Genomic DNA, 24,425 nt, shown 5'->3' on the forward strand with positions numbered 1-24,425 from the left:
TTCACGAGCTCAGTTTTTTTTTCTTTCTTTCTTCGGTCATCACTTTTTTATGCACAACGCGTATCACCCGTCTCTCTCACGCGGGCTCTGAGCGGCCGTCCTCCTCCAGCCTCTCACCCTCTCCAGAATGGAAATTGCATTTGCATGAAATATGCTCCGGCCAAATTGCATCTGACTCCGTGAGGAGACAATACGCAGCAGTCGCCCCCTGCCACAAATGATTGTGCTCAGGAACAGAGTCGGTGATGATGATGCAGACGTATTCCTCCTCAGGGCAACATGTGCGTTGAAATTGTCTTATGAAGAAAATAAAAAAAATAGATGTTGAAAAAAAAGTCACAAGTGTGTTATACCAGGTAGACCTCTGACACAAGAACCCACTCCAATGTGTTGAAGCACTGCAAGTGGACTTATGTGTCGGTCTCATTAGGCAGCATGCTGGAAGCACGTAGGATGTTCCTACAGAAACACTTCAATTGCTCTCTCTCTCTCGCTGTCCAAATGGTCAAGTTTCTCAGTGAAAAAAATCTAAATTGAATTCTCATGCACAGTAGCCGTCAGATAATGCAACAGTTGGATACTGTGATTGCTCACACACGCTCACACGCACGCACACGCACGTACACACACGCACACACACACACACACCTTCTTAACAGTCTCCCAGTCACTACAGTCTGAGTTGCCCTCATTTGTACAAGAAGTCCAGGGGAATCTTTGTCCTTTACACTGCCTAATGTCTTATTGAATATACATAAAACATCATCTTACCAAGCAGAAAATCATTCGGGGAGGTAGACGTTATTAAACTTTAACACGCAGAGAGATGAATACTTAAGAGTGCCAGGGTACTTTAAGGGCATGACGGAAGGTCATGAACATTGCCCTTAATTCACTTTGGTTCCAAGAAAACTTTATTCATCTCTCAGTAAAACATCCTGAGGTGTCTGTGGCAGTCTGTTTCCAATCCGACAGTCAAAGCGAGAAGGACCGGCGGCACTCGCACATAGAAAGTATTCAGATGTACGTATGTAACGCCATTTAGGCGACATGTCCACTAACACTGTACATTTGGGAATCCGCAGGTCTTTTGTTCGGGCCGCAGGGTGAACAGCCCTTCATCGGATCCACGTTGTCAAGTGCCTTCCCCCTGCTCAACCACCCAGCCTTCGGCCTGTACACCACCAACTCAGGGAGGCCAGAGTTCGGAGGGCTGGGCTCCCTGGGCATGTCTCAGCTGGGGGCGCTGTCAGGTAGGAAGCCAGGGCGGGGTCAGGTCCTTGGGGGGCCAGGGGGGGAGGGGGGGGGGGGGGTGCAACCCAGCTGGATCACCTTGCCATTATGAGTTTTTGCTTCCTGTCTAGACTGACCAATAGAAACTCTGGACTCTAGCGAGACGCAATAATTGTAGGTCATAACTACAGCCTGTCATTTTTGTCCTGGACAGGTCACATGATCATAGAAACCCTCAAGCCCCTCATTATAAGATATTGGGCCTTGACAATGTAATCCGTGACAGCAACCATCAAACAAAAAGTGTTAAAAGAGTTAGTCAAAGCTTGATCATTTGAAATGAACCCCATACCCCTCCTCTGAAACAGAGCCGTAAACCAAAGACTCAATGTCAGTATTTGCGCCAGACAGTGTTCCTCCTCTTTAAGCAGTGGTTATGGGTATAGTGTTGAAGTCAGACTGACATTAACTAATGTCCTCCTCCTCCTCCATCTCTCTCTCTCCCTCCCTCCATCAGAGTGGTGGCGTGCCGCTGAGGCCCACGGACGGGGTGCAGCTGCCTTCCTCCCCCCTTTCCTGGGGCTCCCCCCAATCTTCACCCCCCACATCCAGCCCAACCACACCCCGAGCCCACTCCAGCCCCGGACCCCCAACAAGAACGGAAGAGGACACTCCAAAGGTACAGCAGCAACACCCCCCCCCCCCTACCTCTCCCATTCAGTCACACCTGTTCAATAGAGGCAAAAAGATCTTACTGCAGATAAAAAGAACATAAAAAAGGAGTGAAATCCTTTAGGGGGTGAGGTAAAACATTAGAAGTGTTACATTTGTACCCCTCAGGCACTTGTAGAAGAAGTAAATTTATTAATTATTTGTGTAAGCAGGTGGTGGGACTTTTCACAGGGAATAAAAGAGTACTCTGTCTCTCTTTTCTCTCTCTCCCTCTCTCTCTCTGGCGCTGTGATGAGATGTCTCCTGTTGAGAAGATTTTAATGACTTCCAGCCTCAGTTGGTGAATGTGTCGACTTCTCCCCCCTCCTTTTCTTCTCTTCTCTTTTCTTCTCTTGCTTTCTCCTCTCTTTCTCTCGCTATCCATATTTTGTTTTGTTGCTTTTAATTTATCCTTTATTATGTGAACCGCTCGCGTCGTGCCGCAGCCGGGCGCAGCACGTTTAATAAGATACACATCAATACATATTCTCTCAATGCTCTTGTTCTGTCCTGCCTCCATTAGCCTTGGTTGCAATGTCCCAGCGCTCGGGTTCGGTGAAACTAATACGCAACGCGCCTTGTGTGTGATTTTCAGGGGTGAACGGGGAGGTGAACGGAAGCGGGGTCTCCGCCCTGACCACGCAGGGGAGCTACTCAATGAGCCCGTCCCTGACCCTGGTGCCCTCCCGGCCAGCCAAGACCCCCAAGCCCCTCAAGGCCAAGTGCCAGAGGAGCAGCCCCCACAGCAACACAGCAGAGTTGCAGGAGAAAGCCCCCCACAAACCTAAAGACAAGGTGGGGACCAGAATGAAGAGTAGCATTAAGAGGAAAACTATACACAGATGAGCCAAAGCATTATGAGCACTGACAGGTGAAGTGGATAACATTGATTATCTTATAGTTACAATGGCACCTGTCAAAGGATGGTATATATTAGGCAGGTGGTCATAACGTTTTGGCTCGAAATTGCAATGATAAAAGTCGAAATTGCAATGATAAAAGATGAATTCCTTTAAAATGTCTGTAGGTAATAACCAACATAACATAACTGTGCTGGCTAGATTACCAGACAAAGTTATCAAGTTTCTACTCTTAGAAGTAGTAGAGTAAACCAAAATATTTTTTGTTGGTCTATTTGCATATTTTTCGGTGGATGCTTTTTGGATTGACAGCTCTGTCCTCCAACTCAGAAACCCTGCAAAAAGCCGACAGACGCCCCTGGGGTGAGTGACAGCGAATCAGGCACATCCTCGGACAGCTCCAGCGACGGGGCCATCAGCAGCGACCTTGACGACGACGACGATGACGACGACGACGATGACGATGACGAAGAGGACGACAGACAGAGTAAACAGAGCGAGGCGTCGGACTCCGAGAAGGAGAGGAGGGCGAAGAAGAAGATGAAGGTACAGTAAGGCCAGTGGAAGGAATAGCCTAATCTACCATACAGGTAGCTCTGACCATAGAAACTACAAAATGGACGGCACTCTGAAGAACACACACTCATTTATTTACCAATGCCATGGCCAACTCAGGTCGAGCTAGTGGCACTGGTTCTTTCAGATTTGTAGTGTTGGAGCAAGCACTAGTCTGTACATTTGGCATTCAGAGTAGGTATCCTTCTAATAAAATACAAGCATGCCGACTGTCCAGTGTGTCGCCTGTGTGGCGAGTGCTCCCCGTAATAAACCTGTGTTTGATTGTGTCTGACGGGTTAACTGAGCTAACAGGCTAACCTCCACCTCTCCTTCACCCAGGTCCACGGCAAGAGGGACAGTCTGCCCCATAGCTTACCCTCCGACCCTCCCACCCTGGCCCCCTCACCGCATTCGCCCTCCCCCCCTGCCCTGTCCCAGACCTCCCCCCTGGCCCTCCACGCCTCCAGGCCCAGGGAAGAGGGACCCCAGCAGCACCTGAGCGTCATCCAGTCCACAGGCCTAGCAGCCAGCTCCAAGCCCCTGGCCCTCCTCACTCACCCCCACCGAGAGGCCTCCCCGCTGGCCTCCCCCATGGCCCTGACCACGTCCCCCAAGGCCTCGCGCACCGCCTCCCCCAAGCCGCCCCAACTCCTGCCCTCCTCCTCTCCCCAGCACCTGCCTCTCTCCCTCTGCTCCTCCCCCAAGCCCATCTCCGTCCCCTCCCCGCCCCACTCTGGCCTCCCCCCCCTGAAGCCCATCTCCGTCCCCTCCTCCCTCCCCCTCTCCTCCTCCCCCAAGCCCTTCCCTCTCCTCGCCTCGCCCGTCGCCAACGCCCTCAAGTCGTCGGCGGGCGGCGGGGGGAGGGCCAATAAGAGGAAGCTGCTGGAGGCCTCGCTCTCCCAGATCAACGAGTTCAGGCTCAAACAGGTGAGTTCGCCTGCTGCTCCCTCAACACCTTGTTGTCCCAGCCCAGCTCTAACACACCTTGATTCATTTCAATCACAGGCTTGGTGATCGGTTGACGAACAGTTATGTTAGTGCTCTACAGTGCGTGTGAAAGTGTTCAGATTCTCGGTGAACTGAAAAAAGCGGGTTGAAAAAACGTCGGTTAGAAGATTATCTCTTGTCTGGTTATTTAGATTAAATTTGTATTCATGTTCGTCTGTCTCACTGTTCTTTAAATGGATATGGTCTCCGGTCCTCTTCTCTAACCCTGCTCAAAAAAAGCGTACACCTGTCCCCCACATGGGTTTCAAAACATGGGATCGGTGAAAGATATAAGGCTGGAAAGCCCCTTCTAGCCCCTGCCTACACTAATCAAATGCTTTCAGACCCGTGAGGGGGAGTGAACAAGTGCACACTTTGGTGAGATGGCTCGAGAATTGGAGCGCAGCCAATGGTGTCTCTGAGACAGAGAGGGAGAGAGACGATGTCATCTGATTGGGTTTCCCGCAGCGTGGCTTCGCCAGCAAAGGAAAAGGTCAACGCTTTAGGCCTCATTACCTCAGCAAAGCAGGATGGCATTTTATTTATTTATATCCATTCCTCTCTCAATTTAGACCAAAATGAACACAATTAAAAAATTATAATAACACAATACAAACAGCACTTCTCCCTCCTCTCTATATTTCTTGTTTTCTTTTTGTTTTTTTCTCCAGTGGAGAGGTTATTGAGGAACCAAAATGCCTTTTTATTCCCCCAGTGGTTTGAGCACTGTTACTGTATTACACGGCCTGTGAAATTGATTTGTTTCACTTGATATCACATGTAGCTGAATGTCCACGTCCGAGCCTAACGTGCGCTTGCCACGGATAGAAACAAACGCATCTGTCAGTATGAAAGCCCAACAATGCTAGATGACACACAGATGCATGACGATAACGCTTTTTTAAGGGTGCAAAGCAAATTAATTACGAATTTAAGAGATTCTCAAAGCCTTGTTTTACTGGCTCTGCTTAGTACAATACCCTTGGTGATGACTATGTTATATTCCCCATTGTCTCCAGGGAATCTGCTTAGACACAAGAACTGGCGGAACTGCAAGGCATTGTACTTCGTCACCTGCTTGAACAATCGATGTAGATGCAAATTGACAGCCGGCGCAATTATGCAGTGTCTTTTTTCTTTTCTCTCTTTTTTTCCTTCCTCCCTCCCTACCTCCCTCCCTCCTTCTCCCCTCTGTTAGCAGTCGTTCCTGTCCCAGGGGCAGACGTTGCCGTCGACCCAGCTCAAGAAGCAGCCGGGTCCGCAGAAGACCCCCAAGAGGGCGTCCGTGACCACTTCCTCGCCCCCCCACCCCCTGCTGCCCCCTCCTCCCAAGCTGGCCTCGGAGAGCCACGGAGGCAGGAGCAAGCTGCCCCCCGCCCCCCTTCCTCCCGCCCCCCAGAACAACCACTCCAACCTCTTCCTGTCCCATGCCCTCTTGGGGCTGGCCGCCCACCACCCCAACGGAGTCATCCAAAGCACGGCTCAGGACGCACCGCTGGCCCTCATCACCAAACCTCGGAAGGACCCGGACAAGCCTCCTCTGGCACGCGACGGCGCCGCCGCCGGGGAGTCCCTGGCCCTGCCCGTCAACCTGAGCACCGGGGGCAACAGGACCCACGCGGCCCCACAGGCCTCGCCGTCCCCGGCGCGACCCACTACCTCACCCCACGCCACGGGCCGCAGCCCCAGGAAGAGCAAGGCCCCTAAGGGCCAGGGACAAGGACAGGGACTGGGGCTGGGGCTGGGGCTGGGGCTGGGGCTGGGGCAGGGGCTGGTACAGGACCCCTTGGCTGCCTGGAGGGGTCTCTCTCAGACCCACCTGGTGCAGTCCCTGGTGGACCTGTTCCGCGGGGGCGAGGCCGGGGCCGGTCTCCCCGGGAGGGCCGCCGCTCTCTCCAGCATCAAGGACTCTGATGACTCGGCAGAGGACGACGATGATGACGAACTGGAGGACGACGAGGAGGATGAGGAAGACTCTGACGACAGTTTATCAGGTTAGCTGCTCTCCCTACTTGTCTGTTGTGGAATAGGTTAGCTATTCTTATGATAATGTTCCATAATATGACATCAATTAGAATACTGTACATGTCAATGTTTGGGATCGGAAGTCCGCAGAGCAATTCTCAAATCATACATTTAAATTCATCCCTTTAATTGACTCTCTCTTTTTCTCTCTCTCTCTCTCTCTCTCTCTCTCTCTCTCTCTCTCTCTCTCTCTCTCTCTCTCTCGATCTATGTCTCTCTCCCTCTCTCTCTCTCTCTCTCTCTCTCTCTACCTCCCTCTCTCTCTACCTCCCTCTCTCCCTCTCTCTCTCTCTCTCTCTCCCCCTCCCTCCCTCCCTCCCTCTCTCCCTCTCCTCCTCCCTCCCTCTCCTCCTGCCCAGAGTCGGACAGCAACTCGGACAGCGACGCCAACGGCTCCGGTGGCAAACTGAAGGACCTGACGCTGCCGTCATCGGGCTCCGCCTCCAAGAGGGAGAAGACCCCACTCAGGCTAACCAAAGCCCCCCGCCCGCTGAGCACCTCCTCCACCAACCACACGGCGGCCACTAGCTGCTCGCCCCTCAACCTCCAGGTCGTTAAGACCCCCGCCATCGTGACCAGCTCTAGTGCCTTGGCCTATCACAGCTCCCCCTCCTCCTCCTCTTACTCCCTCGGCACACCCCCAGGTAAACTACGTAGCAACGGTCTAGCGGTTAGCGCTGCCGCCAGGCTCTCTCTTCTATGCTGACATCGTATCTTTCTCAAGGAGTGAATGAAAAATATATTCCACTCGACTTTTCACAAAAAAAAAGAAGGAGAAAAGTCGTTGTCTTTATTCTCTTATTTGTAAACAGATGCCTCACTGTGGACGGAAACATTAAGGGAATGCTCCTTTAAACGTGTGACTGGCACTGGTACTGGCACACAGCCAAAGCCACTCAGCGCCTCAGAACACAGTCGCAGGCTGCAGAGACAGAACCCGGGGCTGTGTCTTTAAGCATTTAGGATGTACTGGAGCCTCTATTCTTGAATAGCACAGACAGCATGCTGTCATCCTCAGATGACTAGGAGTAGAGGTGGGGTGGGGGGGGGGGGGCTATTTTTAGTCGGGCGGGCAGGGAGGAGGGCAGGCGGTTTCACTGGCTTAACCGGAGCTCTAGGCTCCTGTATGAGCATGTCCTGAGGCTTAAGAGGGCCTGACAACTTGTTTGGCACTCCTCCGGAGGTTGATTTCTTCTTTTACCTCGGCGCTGCCTGTGAGATTACCCAGCTCAGAGGGAAAAAGAGAACACACAGTTACAGGAGGAACCGGAATGTTCCAGGAGCTAGTCCAATCTTTTTTCTGTTTTTTTTCTCCCCCCCTCACATTGCATGCATCAACGTAGAAACCTAGAATAACAAATGTTGAATGTTTTTTTTTTATTATTAGCCTTAAGTGTGACGCTCATGCCTTTTATTAGCAGAGAATTTAAAGCGTTTGAAGAAGCTTGCGGCAGTTTTTTTGAGTGTCTGTTTTCATTACACACTGTGTTGCACAGGTAAGAACATAGAGAACTGGCGACTGGCCACAAATATTTCATGAGGGTGACATGAACGAACACCACATTGATCTTAAAAAAAATAAAAAAAAAGAGCTGATACATACATTGTCAATTAATCTTGTTCCTCGACACCTCCGCCCCAATATGCTCGGAAGGCCTGGGGGACCTTGGCCTTCGTTTACCCAATACAAAGATCAGGAAAAACTCCCTTATGCCTAGCCATAATGCATGCATAGTTAAGCCAGGCTTAACCTCACATCAATCATCTCCCAAAGCACCCCCCCCCCCGCCTCAGTGCTGGAACACCACACATGTCTGATTCAGAGCCACACCTTCATTCGCTAAAATCAAATAATGACAAATACTTGACTCAGTAAATTCCCACGAGGGTCAGGTTTCAATCGTTGTTGTTTCAGGCTCATTGCTGTGTTCATTGGCTTGGGTACATGGCTTGGTGGCGGGTGGGGGGGGCCTTCATTTCAGGTGAAGTGGGCCTTCGTTTCAGTGTGGTGTGCTCTGTATGTTCATGGTGGCTTTCTAACAGGTGTTCTCTCTCTCTCTCTCTCTCTCTCTCTCTCTCTCTCTCTCTCTCTCTCTCTCTCTCTCTCTCTCTCTCTCTCCACAGGGCCAGGGAAGAGGAAGAGGGTGATGGACGAGAAGGAGTTGATGATACCCCTGGAGTTAGGGTACGTAGAGGGTCTGTTTGTCTGCCTGTCTGCCTGTCTGTCTGTGTCTCATCCATCCATCTGTCCGTCCATCCGTACATTCACCTGTCCATCCATCCATCCATCCATCCATCCATCCATCGGTAGCCTAGGAGTGTGTCATTTGTATTTCTTCCTTGTGGTGTGTTCCCCAGGTGGCAGAGGGAAACCCGGATCAAAACCGTGGCTGGGCGGCCGCAGGGCGACGTGGTGTACTACGCACCATGCGGCAAGAAGATGAGGCAGTACCCAGACGTGGTGAAGGTATAGTGGCATCACCCTCCTTCAGACTGGCATCATAGCTAGCTGTTCACAAAGCAGCATCGCTAACTCCCCTGTGAATAAGGGTGGGACGATTAGAAAATGTCATGTCACGATTATCGTGGGCAAAATAATCGCGATCCACGATATTATCGCGAGAATTAAAAAAAAAAAAAAAAAAAAAACTTTTTTTTAGAATGCCAATAAAACACACTGTAATCACTTTAACTTAGATTTTGTTGTATTTTTATTGAATCATTTTAAAAACATCTTGACAAAAAAAAAAATCTTTAATAAAATCTTAAATAAGGTAATGATAAATTATAAGGTATCACTGCATAAATAAAGGAAAAAAATACTGTCAAACAAAACTTGAACACTGACACTTTTCTGTCATCAAACTGAGTGCTAGCCTTGTGGCTTAGAGACTTGAAAGCTTCAAGATAGGTTAAAGTGCAAAAATGTCAACATGTTCACTTTTTCTGCCTTATGTATGTGCCCACTGGCACTAAACACTCTCTCTGAAGGAACACTAGTTGCAGGTATGCATAGAAGCCTGCGTGCAACCCTGGAAAGGTGAGGCAATGGACACGGGGCCGATGCAGCCATGGTGAGAAGGCTAGCATACGTTAGTGACTGACTGACAAGGCTGACTTGACAGTCACGTTACCCATGCACAGGGCTCTACAGTGCGACCATTTCACTCGCATTTGCGACTAAAAATACATCTGTGCGACTAGAGAAATAAATTCACGAGCACATGTGCGAGTACAGTTTTTTTTAAAATTATTATTATTATATATATTTTTTTATTCTAAAAATAAATCTGCGCGAACCGTGTGGCCACATTTTAAGCCGTCAGCCAGCCCGCTACGACCACGGGAAGTCATGTTAAAAGTGAAGTTACTTCTGTTAAACTGGCGCTAAGCTAACATCGCTAATCGCTAACTCCCTCCTGGGCCTTAAAGAGACAAGCGCCCTTTTCTCATCTCAAGCTTCATTAGCTTCATTAGCTCACCACATCTACAGATTTGGTCCCACACACTCCAGATTTGAACCCAAGGTTACAACCAGGGTTAACTACCCAGGGTAGAAAGTAGAAAGCTCTCAGACCTTCAGAACCCATTGAAAGTAGTGGAGGTACTCCAGAAGTCCAAATGCATCTCTAATCCTAGGAAACCCTAGGAAGCAAGTTTCCTAATGGCATGAAAATGCAACATGTTGTACTTGAGTGTGGCAGAGAGGTGGGACCCCCGGGGATGGTGGTGTGCTAACAGCTAGCCGCCGCAGAGGCACCGTGCTGGGCTGGCCACCTCCACATGTCACCACCCCGGGCAGCATGGGGCTGGGGACTGGTCATCTGGATGTGGGGTAGTTTAATACCCCTAGATGTGGAGTTGTCTGGCCACCGTGTGTGACTGATGTAGCCTGACCCAGCAGCAGGGAGGTGGGCAGCATGGAGACAGACCTCTGCATGGCCTGGCTGGGCTGCTAGCTGACAAACCTAGCCCTAAAGCCTGGCTGGGCTGCTAGCTGCTAGCTGACAGGCATGACATGGATGAATGAATGAACATGCTGCTAACCAGGAGAACTTGACACAGCTAGTTACCATAATACAATGCCATCAACTCTGCGTCTAATAGGGCTGTAGGCATGGGCCAATGTGTGATTTTGGTGCAAAAATTACATTTTTCACTGTGCTCCTAAATTTCTTTGTGTGCCCCTAACATTTTTCATTTAGGAGCACATGTGCTCCTAGTGAAAAAGGTTAGCGTAGAGCCCTGATGCAGGCTGAACAATCGCGCGAGACAAATTTCTGTGAGGATATTCGCGCGCGGCTCATGTGAGAAATCTCAATTATATTACTATTTATTTATAACATACGATTATTACATCCTCCCTCTCGCCAGTTTGGGGCAACATAGACTTCTCCCCTGGTGCCACGGATAGGGGTTTCAAGCGGTGGGACAGCAAAGGGATGGTTACTATCAGACATTTATATGATACGGAAATACTACTTTCATTTGACCAATTATGTAAGAAATATGACCTACCACGAAATGAGTTTTTCAGATACCTTCAGATACGAAGTTTTTTAAATAGCCAAAAAGACACTGGCCTCTGTCACCAACCCTCTCCGCTGGAAAGACGAGAGGCATTCTGGGGCTTGGGTATAGAGCACTTTCGAAATATGATAAAGGCAAACCTGCATTTACGCCCAAAGACTGGAATAATGACCTGAACATTAATACTGATGCAGCAACTTGGTCACTAATATGGCAATCGGCAAACGACATCTCAATCTGTAATAGGACGAAGGAAACGCAATTTAGACTACTACAACGTTTGCAGATTACTCCCCAACTTAGACATAAAATGGATCATAACAAATCGGAAATGTGTACAAAGTGTATTACCGAGGTTGGGAGCTTTGTTCATTGTGTTTGGACTTGTAGATATATAGATGATTACTGGAAAGGTATAGTGGATAAAATTCATCTAATTCTAGATGTTACATTGGATAAGGACCCCATGTGTCTATTGTTTGGGTTGCCAGACAAACAATTTAAAAGTATGCATTCCAAAAGACTTCTGTGTAGGATATGGATAGACTGCAAACCGCCTACAATAGCTGGATGGCACAAGGTAATTTTTGATATGATTCCTATGGAATATCTGACATATAGGTATAAGTGTAAGATAAAGACATTCTATAAGATTTGGTCTCCGTTCTTAGATTATATTGGTACCAGACTGGCTGCCATTGTAATGAAAGGTTTGGTGGATTACACTCAAGAAAGTACACAAGACTAATGTGTAACAGATCTACAATGTATGGGTCACAATATTATTTACTGTGCTGGTGTTGTGCTGCCGCTGTGTTTAGGACTGTAAGACATGGATGCTGTCTCCGATGGGGGTGATCCCCCCATATATTATGGCATTTGTTGTCATTTTCTTTTCTGTTTATTTCTGATATGTGACATGGCCTCCTCCCCCCCTGTTTTTTTGTTTTTGTTTTGTTTTGTTTGTCTTTGTTTTTTGTTTGTTAGTTTGTTTAAAAAAAAAAGGAAAAGAGAAAGAACATTTTCTGTTATTGTTTATGGACAATGTGCATAACAAAGTGCAAAACTAGTTTTCTACTATTAATGGGACAATAACCTCCCCCACGGATACTAGTTGTTGTTGTTGTTATGTCCTGTTGTGTACATGTCTCTGTGAAACTCAATAAAAATATTAACAACAACAACAACAACAACAACAAAAAACACACATAGGTCACATACATTAATACATACAATAAAAACAGACAGATCAAATCATGATACAGGGGATGGTACTCCTGCTGAGCATTGCTGCCTGACGCACCTCCAACAGTGCCTTTAGAACAGGTGTGCTGTGACACCTCACTGAACACCTATGTGGGCCTAACTGGGTCATCAGCTGGGGACCACCAGTCAGACAAAGCAGTGTTTATAAAATGTAGTGCCTATTTAAAAAGTCCAGTCATTTAAAAATAATAATAATAAAAAAAAAAAAAAAAAAAAAAAAAAACGATTATGACGATTATTCAACTAATTAAAATTCTCCACGATAAAGTTATCGCGGGTGTTTTTATCGCGATTAACGATAAACACGATAATCGTCCCATCCCTACCTGTGAACCCCCTCACAAGAGAAGACCTTGAATCCTCTCTCCAGCATTCCTTATCTCTCCCTCTTACCCCCGCCTAAAAGCTCACCAATGGCAAGAGCAATTCCCATTCCCATTCTCATGTGCTTTTGCTCCATTTTCGGCTTTTGCATAGTATATAGTCTCTAGCTGCCTCCCTCATCCCTCCAGATGACTTTTCAATGTCACAGCTAAACGTTGCTCTCTCTCTTTCTCTCTGCCTGAACAGTGGATACCGTGTCTCACCAAAGTCATGTATCATTCTCTCCTCTTGTAGTATCTGTCCAGAAATGGAATAAGTGGCATCACACGAGATAATTTTAGCTTCAGTGCAAAGATAAGGGTTGGTGACTTCTATGAAGCCAGAGAAGGACCCCAGGTGACTGCCTTTCATCTCTCTCTCTCTCTATCTATTCCCCGTTTCTATTTTTAATTTTCACCTTTTTTTTTTCTCCTTTCTTTTTTTTCATCTACAGTAGTTGCAGGAGAGCTGAATTCAGCTTTTCAGGGACGTTTAGTCAAAGCCTCCGGTAGCTTCCTCGTAGGCTTCCCCTCCCTTATTTGTATAGGGAGAAATATAATAATCACATGGATAATAATGACATTACCTCCACAGGTGTCCATTAGTGTCCATTAGTTTGACAATTAAGACTGACTTAGATTGTAAGTGCTCCTATATAGAATACCAGACATTAGTGCCGCGTTACGACTATACAGTAGAAAAGCTCAACTAGAGAAGTGACCCTCACTCCTGGTTCTGGAGAGCTGCAGTGACGCAGGCTTTTGTCCCAGCCCAGCAGGGACACACCGGATTCAGCTCATCAATTACAATTAGTACAAAAGAAGAGATTTGGTGAGGCTGCATTCTCATTTTATGCACCCAAATTGTGGAATGCACTGCCAGTTTACATTAGGGATGCAACCTCTCATTTTATGCACCCAAATTGTGGAATGCACTGCCAGTTTACATTAGGGATGCAACCTCAGCAAATATGTTCAAGTCAAGACTCAAGACTAAAAACCCCTCTTTTTAATTGTTGCCTTTAAATGACTAAATAATTAAATTATGATTATATAATGATGGGTGCACTTTGAGCTGCAACGTTTGCAGGAAAAGCGCTATACAAATTATTATTATTATTGTTATTATCAAGGGTTGGAAGATCAGTTGATTAGCCCAATCAGGTGTGATATACCACTAGGCTGGGACAAACACCTGAACCCACCCAACCCACTGTGGCTTATGTGAGATCTATTCAGAGTTGACAAAAAGCAAGAATTGAAGGTGAATCAGAATGCCTTTGACTGGTAACCAGGTCTCTCAGTTTCTCGCTCTCTCAAACACACACACACACACACACACATGGTCAGTCAGTCAGTCAGTCAGTCAGTCAGTCAGTCAGTCAGTCAAACTGGAAACCCTCATTCTACACTAGACTAACAAGACCCCTACGCTCCCTCTCTCTCTCTCTCTCTCTCTCTCTCTCTCTCTCTCTCTCTCTCTCTCTCTCTCTCTCTCTCTCTCTCTCTCTCTCTCTCTCTTTCTGCCCCTCCCCCCTACAGGGTCTACAGTGGAGCCTGCTGAAGGAGGAGGACGTTATTCCCCATATCCTGGCTATGGATGGCCGACGGGGGGGGCGGCCCCCCAACTCGGAGCGCCAGCCGAGGGGCGAGGGCGCCAAGGCCTCCAGGAGGAGGAAGGGCCGGCCCCCTAACGTAGGGGAGGGCCTGGCGGCCGAGGCACCCAGCCCCAGTGAGGTCAAACTCCTGCGCAAGCTGGAGGCCCAAGGTGAGGAGGCGGAGAGTTGATTCTGGCACCCTCTCTCCTCTCTCTAGTTTGTACAGCAGTACAACAACAACAACAAAACCTGTCCAGGCCTCACTGACATGAACCTTTCACAACCCTACCTCCCTCCCACCCAACCTCCCTCCCGTCCCTGCAGAGATCGCGCGCCAGGCGGCCCAGATGAAGATGATGAGGAAGCTGGAGAAGCAGGCTATGGCCCGGGCCGCCAAGGACGCCAGGAGACAGCAAGGTACCGGCCCGTCTATGTCCACCCAACTACCCTCCTCCAGTTACCCCTAGAACTGCACTGTCCACGGCCTGAACTACCTCACAACACTCTCTTTGACACACCTTGTTTGTTTCTCTCTCTCTCTCTCTCTCTCTCTCTCTCTCTCTCTCTCTCTCAGCCATCATGGCAGCGGAGGAAAGGAGGAAGCAGAAAGAGCAGATCAAGATTCTGAAGCAGCAGGTGGGCTTCCTTTAATGTGTATTTTTCTGATTACTGACCCGTCGTACCACGGAGGTGTTCCTGCTGTTCCCCCTCCCTCCGTCTGCATATGGTGAGTGTGAGGATGACCTTGTTTTGCTTGTTCTTTACAGGAGAAGATCCAGCGTATTCAGCATATCAGGATGGAGAAGGAACACAGGGCACAGCAGATTCTGGAGGTACAGTACAGGATTGGACCCGACACGAAACGGGCGTGACTTTTTTTGAAATGCTTGCTGCTACAGCCTCGGTCCACAGTGTTTTAATCTCACCCCAAAGCCCATTACTGAACAGTGCTGCTGTGTCAAAGAGGGCTTCGTCTCAGGCAAAATTCCTCATGGAACTAATGCTAAATTGGTCTTGGTTGACGGCGGTTGAATATTAAAATGGCTGTCTCCTTTGCTTCAGTCCATATTTAAATTGGACAGAAAAAACTTTATTTTTTATTTTTTATCAGACAACAGCTACAGTTTAGCATAAGTGGGTCGAAAAAAGGAGCTGTTTGCCTCGCTCAAACAATTAGACTGCAGGAGCTACAAAGTGTTTTAGCAGGACTAAATCAAATTTGAGTTGACACGGTTGGCAAGCCACTCTCAACAAGATTTTTTGCAGTTTGCAATTACATATTTAAACGATACATTATTCATTTTCTGTGTTTTACAAATTTGACTGGCATGCCGTGTGCGTCAAATGTTTTTTTGTTAGAAGAAAAGTAGAAACAAATATGTGGGGTGCTGTGATGCAAGGCGGTGGATTGACATGTGTCATCTTTGAGATTTGACACCCTCGTCTTATTAAAATGTGCAGGCTAAACGGAGAAAGAAGGAGGAGGTTGCCAATGCCAAAGTTATGGAGGCGGAAAAACGAATAAAGGTGAGTTTTAGTGCAACGCAAAATAACGCAACAAGGAACATTTCCAGAAGCTTCCATGTGACCCCCCCACCCCCCTGGTTGCACTCACATAAACACAGGCCCCCGCCAGTAAAGAGCTCATATTTTAGATTTCATACAAAGTCAAACTAGAGAGGCCTTTTTATACACAAGATGTCCCTGAGATTTAACCGCCGTAACTCCTTACAAAATGGGGCTGAAATCCCCCACCGCACCGTAGTGATTTTCATGATAGTGGCCGTATGAAAGTGTATTGATTTGTTCACCCTGCTCTTTTTCTGTCTTCCTTTCAAGGAGAAAGAGATGAGAAGACAGCAGGCGGTCATTTTAAAACACCAGGTACACCTCCGTTCTGGGCAACACTGCTTTTTTGGACATGATTGAAGTGATACTAAAACCATATGTATACGTTGGGGGGCTACTGCGTAGTTCTTTTTAGATCGAACCCTCTTCACTGCTCTTTTGCTTATGGTATTTTGGGGTTATCTCTTTTGGGTGTTATTTCTTCTGACCAAAGTGTTTTTATTGACAGTACATCATGCTGTGATTTTTTTTTTCTGTTCCATAATACTTTGCCAACTCTCTCTGCCAGGAGTTGGAGAGGCATAGACTAGATATGGTATGGGTATGTTTATTTTTGTACATCTAACACCCGCATCGTGTAACTGGTTGTGATATGGTTGTCATAGCAATGCATTAAGAGTAGCTCTGGCTGCTGTCATACTACATTCTTCTGCATGGCTTTCCAGCAAAAAAACAACAACACACACACACACACACACACACGCACAAAAAAGAAAACCAAAGTTTGTGGCCGCCTCCATCTGCCTCTATGTATTCCTAAAGGGACACTTGACCCCCCCCCCCCCCCCCCCCCCCATCGTGCTGCTCCAGCAGCTTTTTGTCGTCGTCGTCCCCCTCACCCCCCATCCCTCAGAATGCATTGCAAAGGCTGCCATGCACACTTCTCACTGCTGCATCTCAAAAGACACCGTATTCCCTCCCCTGTTTTAAACGACCACTGCTTTGGACCAGAGCCCTGCCACCAGGGAGGACTCTGGGAGACCAGGACTCTGGTTCAGAGCAGTCGTCCTCGATGAGGAAGCGGTTGTACTTTGAGATTTGCCCGCTGCCTGTAAGTGCACTGGAGGAGTTCCATCCATCACATATACATCGTCTACCTGTTGTATTTGCGTGGCCTTGTGAGTGCTTGAGTCCTGGTCCAGACATTGAGCTGTTGTCCATCCACCACAAAGAGCTGCACTTCTGTAACCCGTCCCCATTCGGTCCTGTGAGTCCTGCTCTGCGCTCTACCTTGCCTGTCTCCTTAACCTCCACACAACAGCAGCAGCAGCACACACGCATACACGCACATACACACACACACACATACACACACGCACACACACACACACACACACACACACACACACACACACACACACACACACACAGCTGAGTCAGGAGGACATGTTTGCCTGTTTTCACTGAGTTCTACCGCCTAATCTACCCCAAACTGAGCCCCCTCCGCATTAGTCTGTACCCCCCAGTAGACTGGATAGGCTACGGTAGCAATATGGTAATGATTCTACTCAGCCACCATGAGATTAATCTACAGTTAGATTCAGACATGGACAACAAGTTCTATTGGAACTAGCATGCTATTTTGAATCTACATGTGCATGTGCCCTGAAACAGAATACTCCCAAGATTGTTTCAATTGCAGTCTCAGAACCGACAAGTACGTATGTCGAGTTTCCTGTCACAACCTGAGCAGTATATCTCGATAACATTTTTACTTTTATCACCAATAGAACTATACTTTTTTTGTGACATTGAAATATAATCTTTACCACGGAAGGCCTTCTCCCTGAGCCCTCCACCCAATATACCGGTTTCATCGGTTTATTGGTAGTCTCGAACCTAGATCAGCTCAACAGCTGGACGGCCTACAGAATACAACGTTTGTTTTAATTTCCCAGACTTGCAGGCAAGTGCGTTTGACAGCCCCATCGGTTTTTCCTTTTTTGTTTTGTCAGCTTCAGCTAGAGGCATCGTAGCTGGTCCTAACTGAGCGTTTTGCTTCTCTTTGATCCTGTCATCACACCACAACTCCTTGTTGCTTTTTGGTTGTCATTCGTAATGTTGTCTTAACCTCCCGCTTCGACCGTATATGTGTACATGTGAAAGCTCACCGTGATGGAGTTCACTCGTGGGTCTTTTCCTCTTCTCTCTACTCTCTCTCTCTTGAATGTTGTGGTAACAGTTGGTGGTGCTTCTGCCCCTCTCTCCTTCTGTGGTTGACTGTGCGTGTGTCTGTCTGCTCCACTAGGAGAGAGAGAGGAGGAGGCAGCACATATTGCTGATGAAGGCTGTGGAGGCTCGCAAGAAAGCTGAGGTAGGTGACAAGACACACACACACACACACACACACACACAGAGAGACCCAGGTGCAGACACAAACACACTCTCCGTCAAAAGGGTCTAGGACCCCTTCTTACTGAATGCATCCACTCCCCCTCCTCTCTCCTCTTTTTTTCTGTCTTTTTTCCCCACTGTAAGCCTCCTAACAGAGTCTAAAGAATCCGGCCCTCCGGCACTTTTCTTTGAGTGCGCGGCGGCGGGCCTGAATGCTAACCCTACTCAGCACACTCGCTTTGACGTCCTTGTCTGCTTCCACCGCCGCTAGCGCGAGCTGTTAACTCTGCCTGTTCTTCTTTGCCCTCCCTCCCCCTCTCTCCCCCTCACCCTCCCCCTTACCAAGGAGCGCGAGCGCTTGAGGCAGGAGAAGAGGGATGAGAAGCGGCTGAACAAGGAGAGAAAGGTGGAGCTCCGGAGGCTGGAGCTGGAGATGGCCATGGAGCTCAAGAAGCCGACCGAGGATATGTGTCTGGCTGATCATACGGTAACGCCGAGTCACCCGCCGTGTCCTAAAGGATGTCTTAAGCAGTCCATCACTTGGGGGGGGGGGGGGGGGGGCAGGGAAGGCACATTGATAAGAGGACTTGGTAGTGGTTGAGGAGAGCGGCTATTATATATGCCATATATTTGGATTTACATTTTTTGGCATTCTTATTCTTGCAATTCTTGCCATTCTTATTCTTGCAATGTTTGTTTTGTTTGTTTGTTTGTTGTTTTTTTGCGGGGGTAGAGGAGTATGACAATTATTAGATACTTCAGTTTAGTGAATTATTATAATAACACCATTATAACACGCTATGAAACTTTCGGACCAAAAAACTAAACACTGCCATCCAGTGGCCGCACCGTGGAATAGAACACTCCCTCACATGTTTCCTAATGATGCCTGTCAAGAGAGAATCACAGTCTCAATGTTTTTTTCTCTCTTTCTCTCTCTCTCTCTCTCTATTCCCTCTCTCGCTCCCTCTCTCTGTATCTCTGTATCTCTCTCTCTGTATTCCCCCTCCCCTCCCCTCTCTCTCTCTCTCTCTCTCTTCTCTCTCTCTTCTCTCTTTCTATTCCCTCTCTATTCCCTCTCTCTCACTCTCTATTCCCCCCCCCTCTCTCTCTCTATCCCCCCCTCTCACCCCCCCCCCCCCCTCTCTCTCACCCCCCCCACCCCCTCTCTCTCTCTCTCTCCGCAGCCTCTCCCAGAGTTCTCCCGGATCCCTGGGCTCATCCTGCCGGGCGGCGCCGTGTCCGACTGCCTGATGCTGATGCAGTTCCTGCGGGGCTTCGGCAAGGTGCTGGGCTTCGACGTGAGCGTGGACGTGCCCACCCTGGCCATGCTGCAGGAGGGGCTGCTCAACGTGGGGGACAGCATGGGCCACGTCCAGGACCTGCTGGTGCGCCTGCTCTCCCTGGCCGTGTGTGACCCGGGCCTGCCACCTGGGCACAAGGTGAGAGAGGGGGGGGGGTCCACGGAAATGTTTGAATGGGGGGGGGGGGGGTCCATGGAGATGTGTGAATGGGGGGGGTCCACAGAGATGTGTGAATGAGTTACTGTCGGTACCTGAACACGTAGGTAAACACACACACACACAGCACACACAGCACACAAACAAACAAACACACACACACACACACAAAGCACACAAAACCCACAAAGCACACATGCACACACAGAATGATGGACTGGATGTACATATGGGAATAGATTTTGTGTTAAACGACAATCACTCACGTGCGTGCATGTACTGTGTAGAAACAAGTTGTAGAGGGTCTAACGGAAATGTGTGTGAATGTACTGTAGGCCACACAGGTGAACACACACACACACACACACATAGTTTTTTTCCTTCCACTGAAAAAACAATAAACTATAACCTATAACCAAAAATCGACTCCCATCACAACACTGACCACCACTGCGTCCGTCCCCTTCTTCTCCCTCCCCTGGCAGACCAAGACCATGCTGGGGGACCACCTGACCAACGTGGGCATCAACCGGGACAATGTGTCGGAGGTGCTGCAGATGTACATGCTGGCCCACTGCGGGCAGACGGAGCTGGCAGAGCTGGCCTTCAGCCTGAAGACCAAGGCCTTCCAGGCCCACACGCCCACCCAGAAGGCCTCCATCCTGGCCTTCCTGGCCAATGAGCTGGCCTGCAGCAAGAGTGTGATCAGGTAGGAGGGCCCGCCACCATACCACACCCTATATAGCGCGATACGATTCGAATCACGACGAAGATACAATTCAACTTTATCAATGTCCGCTTTGGTTAGTTAGCTGAGAGACCAGGGTAGCGTGAAACAGGGGGTAAGTATGAAATTCAAGCGCAAGGGTCAAAATGGCTGGAATATTAATGTCTGCTTTCTGGAAAAAAAAGCCTCCTTTCGTTCTTTTTTTATTTTATTTTTTTAACTGCATACTGGTTGTTATCGTATACAGTGGAGGTAGAAATCGGAGGACAAGCTCAATGTACTGCATGGAACAGAACGAGGAATGGTGTCAAAACACGGTGTACGATACCCCTCCTCAGATGTCTCCCTCCACCAGCCTCCCCTGATCTTCTAACACCCATAATGCAGTTCATTTTCATTCCGCTGCTGCTGAGGATGGCATGTTTTATTAATGCGCTGTTAAAACCAATACGGCTGCTAATTTGTAGTCTTTGGAGATATCCAGAAGTCAATTACTGTATTATGTATTAGATCCGAGGGATACCAATGCTTCAGGCTACTTAAAAGGTCCAGTGTACGTTCAAGCTTTCTAAAAGCTTCCTTATGGTTGTAATGACTATATTTATTCGGTATCAGGGAATAAATAGATGTCAGGGAATGGTACTCGGTTTGCATTCTCTGTTATACATACATATGTTGTTATGGCCCAGGGGTATTCTAGGGCAGTGGACCCAAAGATTTGAGCCCCTTTCTGTCTCCTTTGAAATATGTTAAGCGTCCTTGGGTTTGAGAAAGGCGCTATATTAATCTAAGCTATTATTATTATTATTATTATTATTATTATTATGATTATTCCTGTGGCCCTCTCAGTCAGTATTTGCTTTTGGTGACTGTTAACCAAGATATGAAACAAACCAAGTCCTACTTTCTTCCTGCAGTGAAATTGATAAAAACCTTGATCAGATGACCAACATGAGGAAGGACAAATGGCTGATGGAAGGCAAGCTCAAAAAGTAAGTGTTGTCGCTCAGGGCCTAGGAAAATCACCAGGATGTCTGTAACCGGTATGCGTGTTTGCGTACAGAGCGTTTGTACGTATTTGTATTTGAATCCCGATCTGCATGGTTAATGTGTGTGTGTGTGTGTGTGTGTGTGTGTGTGTGTGTGTGTGACCAGGCTGAGGACTATCCATGCCAAGCGGACGGGGAGGAGAGAGGCCAGTATGGGGGGTGAGGACTCCCAGGTCCTGGGCACTCCCTCCTCCGGCCTCAAACGCAAGAGGAAGCCGGGAGCGGACAGCGACGAGGACGAGGAGGAAGAGGACGACAGCGATGACCAGGGAGACGAGGACGACGAGGAGGAAGAGGAAGAGATGAAGAAAGGGAAAAAGGTGGAAACATGCGACGAGGTAAAGAGACAATGAGAAAAGAAAGACTGAAGGACAGCCGTTTAAAACGCCCCCAGTTAATATCAACGAGGAGGGCAGGTGGTTTTTCCCTGAGTATGTGACCGGACCCGAAAAAAACCCTGATGGGCCGTATTTATAGCTAATAACTAACAAGTCAGTTCAAGTCACTTCAGGTATCCAGGTGAAAAACAACGGGCCCTACCGACTCGTGTCTCTCCCATGTCATCTACAGTACGAAGACATCAGTGGAGGCTAGTGGAGGTAGAAAATCGGAGGTCTGGCCTCATTGTAATGCATGGGATAGAATGAGGGACTGTATGAGCCCGTCCTCTGATTTCCACCTCCAGCAGGCTCCACTGGCAGTGTGACATGTGTTCATATTATTATAAGTATTAATATCATGTTCATGTTTATGTTTATTTCTAAAGGGACAATGCATATTAATGAACGGTGAATGTAAAATGTAAATAAGTCAGATTTAGCCAGAAGGCACATTTTCATCCATAGTCCCAGGCCAGTTATAAAAAGGCTTCCTAAAAAGATCAAATAACATCACACAGTAAAAAGCGTGCATAGCAAACTTAATACTGTCACTAAAATGAATAAGCCATCAAATACAATACAGGTAATTAAAAAGAGAAATGAATAAGCCCATACAATAACAACACAGTACAAGCAAGCAGTAACACGCAGAAACACAGTACAGACATAGCGTTCAGCATAGACAACAACAAACAAGCTGACATGACACAGCAACATAGAACATGTAACATGTCATGGGTCACTTGATGGACTCTCATACTGTAAGCATCTGTTTGTGTTGTTCTGTTAGGATGAAGGGGACCAGGCCACCAGCGTGGAGGAGCTGGAGAAGCAGATGGAGAAGCTAGCCAAGGTAAGTGGTGGTGGGTGAGGGAGGGAGAGGGAGAGAGAGAGGGAGAGAGAGAGAGAGAGAGAGAGAGAGAGAGAGAGAGAGAGAGAGAGAGAGAGAGGGAGAGAGAGAGAGGGAGAGAGAGGGAGAGAGAGAGAGAGGTGTCAGTGTCCTGCCATTAAGAGTGCAGTTCTAGGGTAATTGAAGGAGGGCAGTGGGCAGAGAGACAGAGAGAGAGAGAGAAAGAGAGAGATAATGTTGTGTACAAGTAGGCACACGTAGGCCCAATATTAAAACAACCCCTAGACAAGCGGTGGGCAGCTTTGATGAATAGAATCAGGTGTGTTACTGCTTGGCTTAAACAAAAGCCTACACCCACACCCACACCTGCTCTCGCAGGATAAGACACCCCCGCTGCGGAAACTACCACTTTGGTATTGGGCATGAAGTTATTGGATAAGTGTTAGGGTAATAATAAGGTTAGGGTAGGGTTAGGGTAGCATTTTGCTGACACCTGTACAATGTTTTCCAGACCAGGACTTATAAGTATAAGCCCTACAGTACGTAAACAGTCAAGATGTTGTCGTGGTACTTCCATACTTAGGGGAGTCACTGCCCCTGTGTCCTCCAGTGTCATCAACGTCTCTGTCTCGTTGTCTACCAACTCTGTCATGCATTCGGTGACTGCATCGTCTGGTACCCTTACAGTCATGTTTTGGGTCACTACATCGTCCTGGGGTGTCACTGTCTTCGTTTAGTGTGTCGGGTTGGGATTAGTAGGGTCACTGTGTCATTCTAGGGGGGAGTCTGGGTCGGGGGAAGTTTGGGCAATCAGTCAGTGGCCCAACCCCAAGCCTTCAATTATTCACTGTGCCACAGATCTTGGCCCATCCCTTACAGGAAGGAAATGGGCCTTCCTTGAGTGCTAGATTCGGCAAACTGTAGAGAGACTTCAATTTCTCAGTATAAAATTATATAAAACTACAATAATGTCTTCCTGTGTTTTGCAGCAACAGCACCAGATCAGGAAGAAGCTGTTTGAGGCGTCCCACTCCCTGCGCTCCATGATGTACGGCCAAGACCGATACCGCCGGCGCTACTGGGTACTGCCCCATTGTGGAGGGGTCTTCATCGAGGCCATGGAGAGTGGAGAAGGTAATCCGGGACCACCCAGCGCTGTGTACACACAGCAGGGGAGGGCTGGTGGAGGGAGAAATCAGAGAACGGGCTCATTGTAATGGGTGGAATGGAATGAGGAATGATATCAAACTATTCCATTCCACGCATTACAATAAGCCCGTCCTCTGATTTCTACCTCCACTAGCCTCCCCTGACACACAGGCATCTGATTGATACATTAAAAAAAAATATATATAATAATAATTCATCCTTCTTCTAGCTTTGTAGCTGCCAATGGCCCCTGGTTTTGGCATAGATTACTATTTCTTATGATGACTGATGGATAGATGATTCACTTACTTAGCCAAATGAACATGTTGTAAGTCGCTTTGGAAGAAGGCGTCGGCGAAATGTCAAAAATGTAAATGTAATGAGTTTTTAAATTGTAATGTGACAGTGCTGACCGTTTGTCTGTCTGGCCCCAGGTCCTGAGGAGCGGGAGGAGGAGAAGCAGAGGAGGAGGAGAGTGGAGGAGGAGATCCACATCAAAGAGGAGCCCCAGGAGGAGGAGGTGCAGAAAGAGCCACCCACGGCCGTCAGGGAGGGCCTGAGCACCTGCAGCCACCTGTCCAAGAAAGGAAAGGAGGAGGAAGAGGAGGACGAGGAGGAGGAGGAGGAGAAAAACTCCCTCCAGCTCCCGGGCTCCCTCTCCAAACTGGGCACGCTCCGAGTCGTCTCCATGGAGTTTGCCAAGGAGAACCCCCAGAC

At 48.1% G+C, this 24,425-nt stretch overlaps 1 protein-coding gene across 1 annotated transcript in view; it reads left to right on the forward strand.

The window, feature by feature from the left end:
- Positions 1-24,425, forward strand: part of LOC308154169 (bromodomain adjacent to zinc finger domain protein 2B-like) — a 77,127-nt gene that overhangs the window by 45,050 nt on the left and 7,652 nt on the right. Inside the window, exons 4-29 of the mRNA XM_080527343.1 lie at positions 1,086-1,253; positions 1,751-1,912; positions 2,540-2,739; positions 3,135-3,350; positions 3,675-4,289; positions 5,551-6,343; positions 6,734-7,018; positions 8,499-8,559; positions 8,733-8,841; positions 12,789-12,890; positions 14,075-14,300; positions 14,455-14,547; positions 14,693-14,766; positions 14,898-14,963; positions 15,592-15,657; positions 15,970-16,014; positions 16,268-16,300; positions 18,008-18,073; positions 18,440-18,580; positions 19,281-19,535; positions 20,039-20,262; positions 21,198-21,272; positions 21,436-21,667; positions 22,500-22,562; positions 23,549-23,693; positions 24,143-24,284. Of these exons, the coding sequence (XP_080383469.1) occupies positions 1,086-1,253; positions 1,751-1,912; positions 2,540-2,739; positions 3,135-3,350; positions 3,675-4,289; positions 5,551-6,343; positions 6,734-7,018; positions 8,499-8,559; positions 8,733-8,841; positions 12,789-12,890; positions 14,075-14,300; positions 14,455-14,547; positions 14,693-14,766; positions 14,898-14,963; positions 15,592-15,657; positions 15,970-16,014; positions 16,268-16,300; positions 18,008-18,073; positions 18,440-18,580; positions 19,281-19,535; positions 20,039-20,262; positions 21,198-21,272; positions 21,436-21,667; positions 22,500-22,562; positions 23,549-23,693; positions 24,143-24,284 (4,657 nt within the window). The remainder of the gene's footprint in view (positions 1-1,085; positions 1,254-1,750; positions 1,913-2,539; positions 2,740-3,134; positions 3,351-3,674; positions 4,290-5,550; positions 6,344-6,733; positions 7,019-8,498; positions 8,560-8,732; positions 8,842-12,788; positions 12,891-14,074; positions 14,301-14,454; positions 14,548-14,692; positions 14,767-14,897; positions 14,964-15,591; positions 15,658-15,969; positions 16,015-16,267; positions 16,301-18,007; positions 18,074-18,439; positions 18,581-19,280; positions 19,536-20,038; positions 20,263-21,197; positions 21,273-21,435; positions 21,668-22,499; positions 22,563-23,548; positions 23,694-24,142; positions 24,285-24,425) is intronic.

The sequence above is a fragment of the Nansenia antarctica genome (genome assembly GCF_963989245.1).
Source record: "Nansenia antarctica genome assembly, chromosome: 3".
Classification (NCBI taxonomy): Eukaryota; Metazoa; Chordata; class Actinopteri; order Argentiniformes; family Microstomatidae; genus Nansenia; species Nansenia antarctica.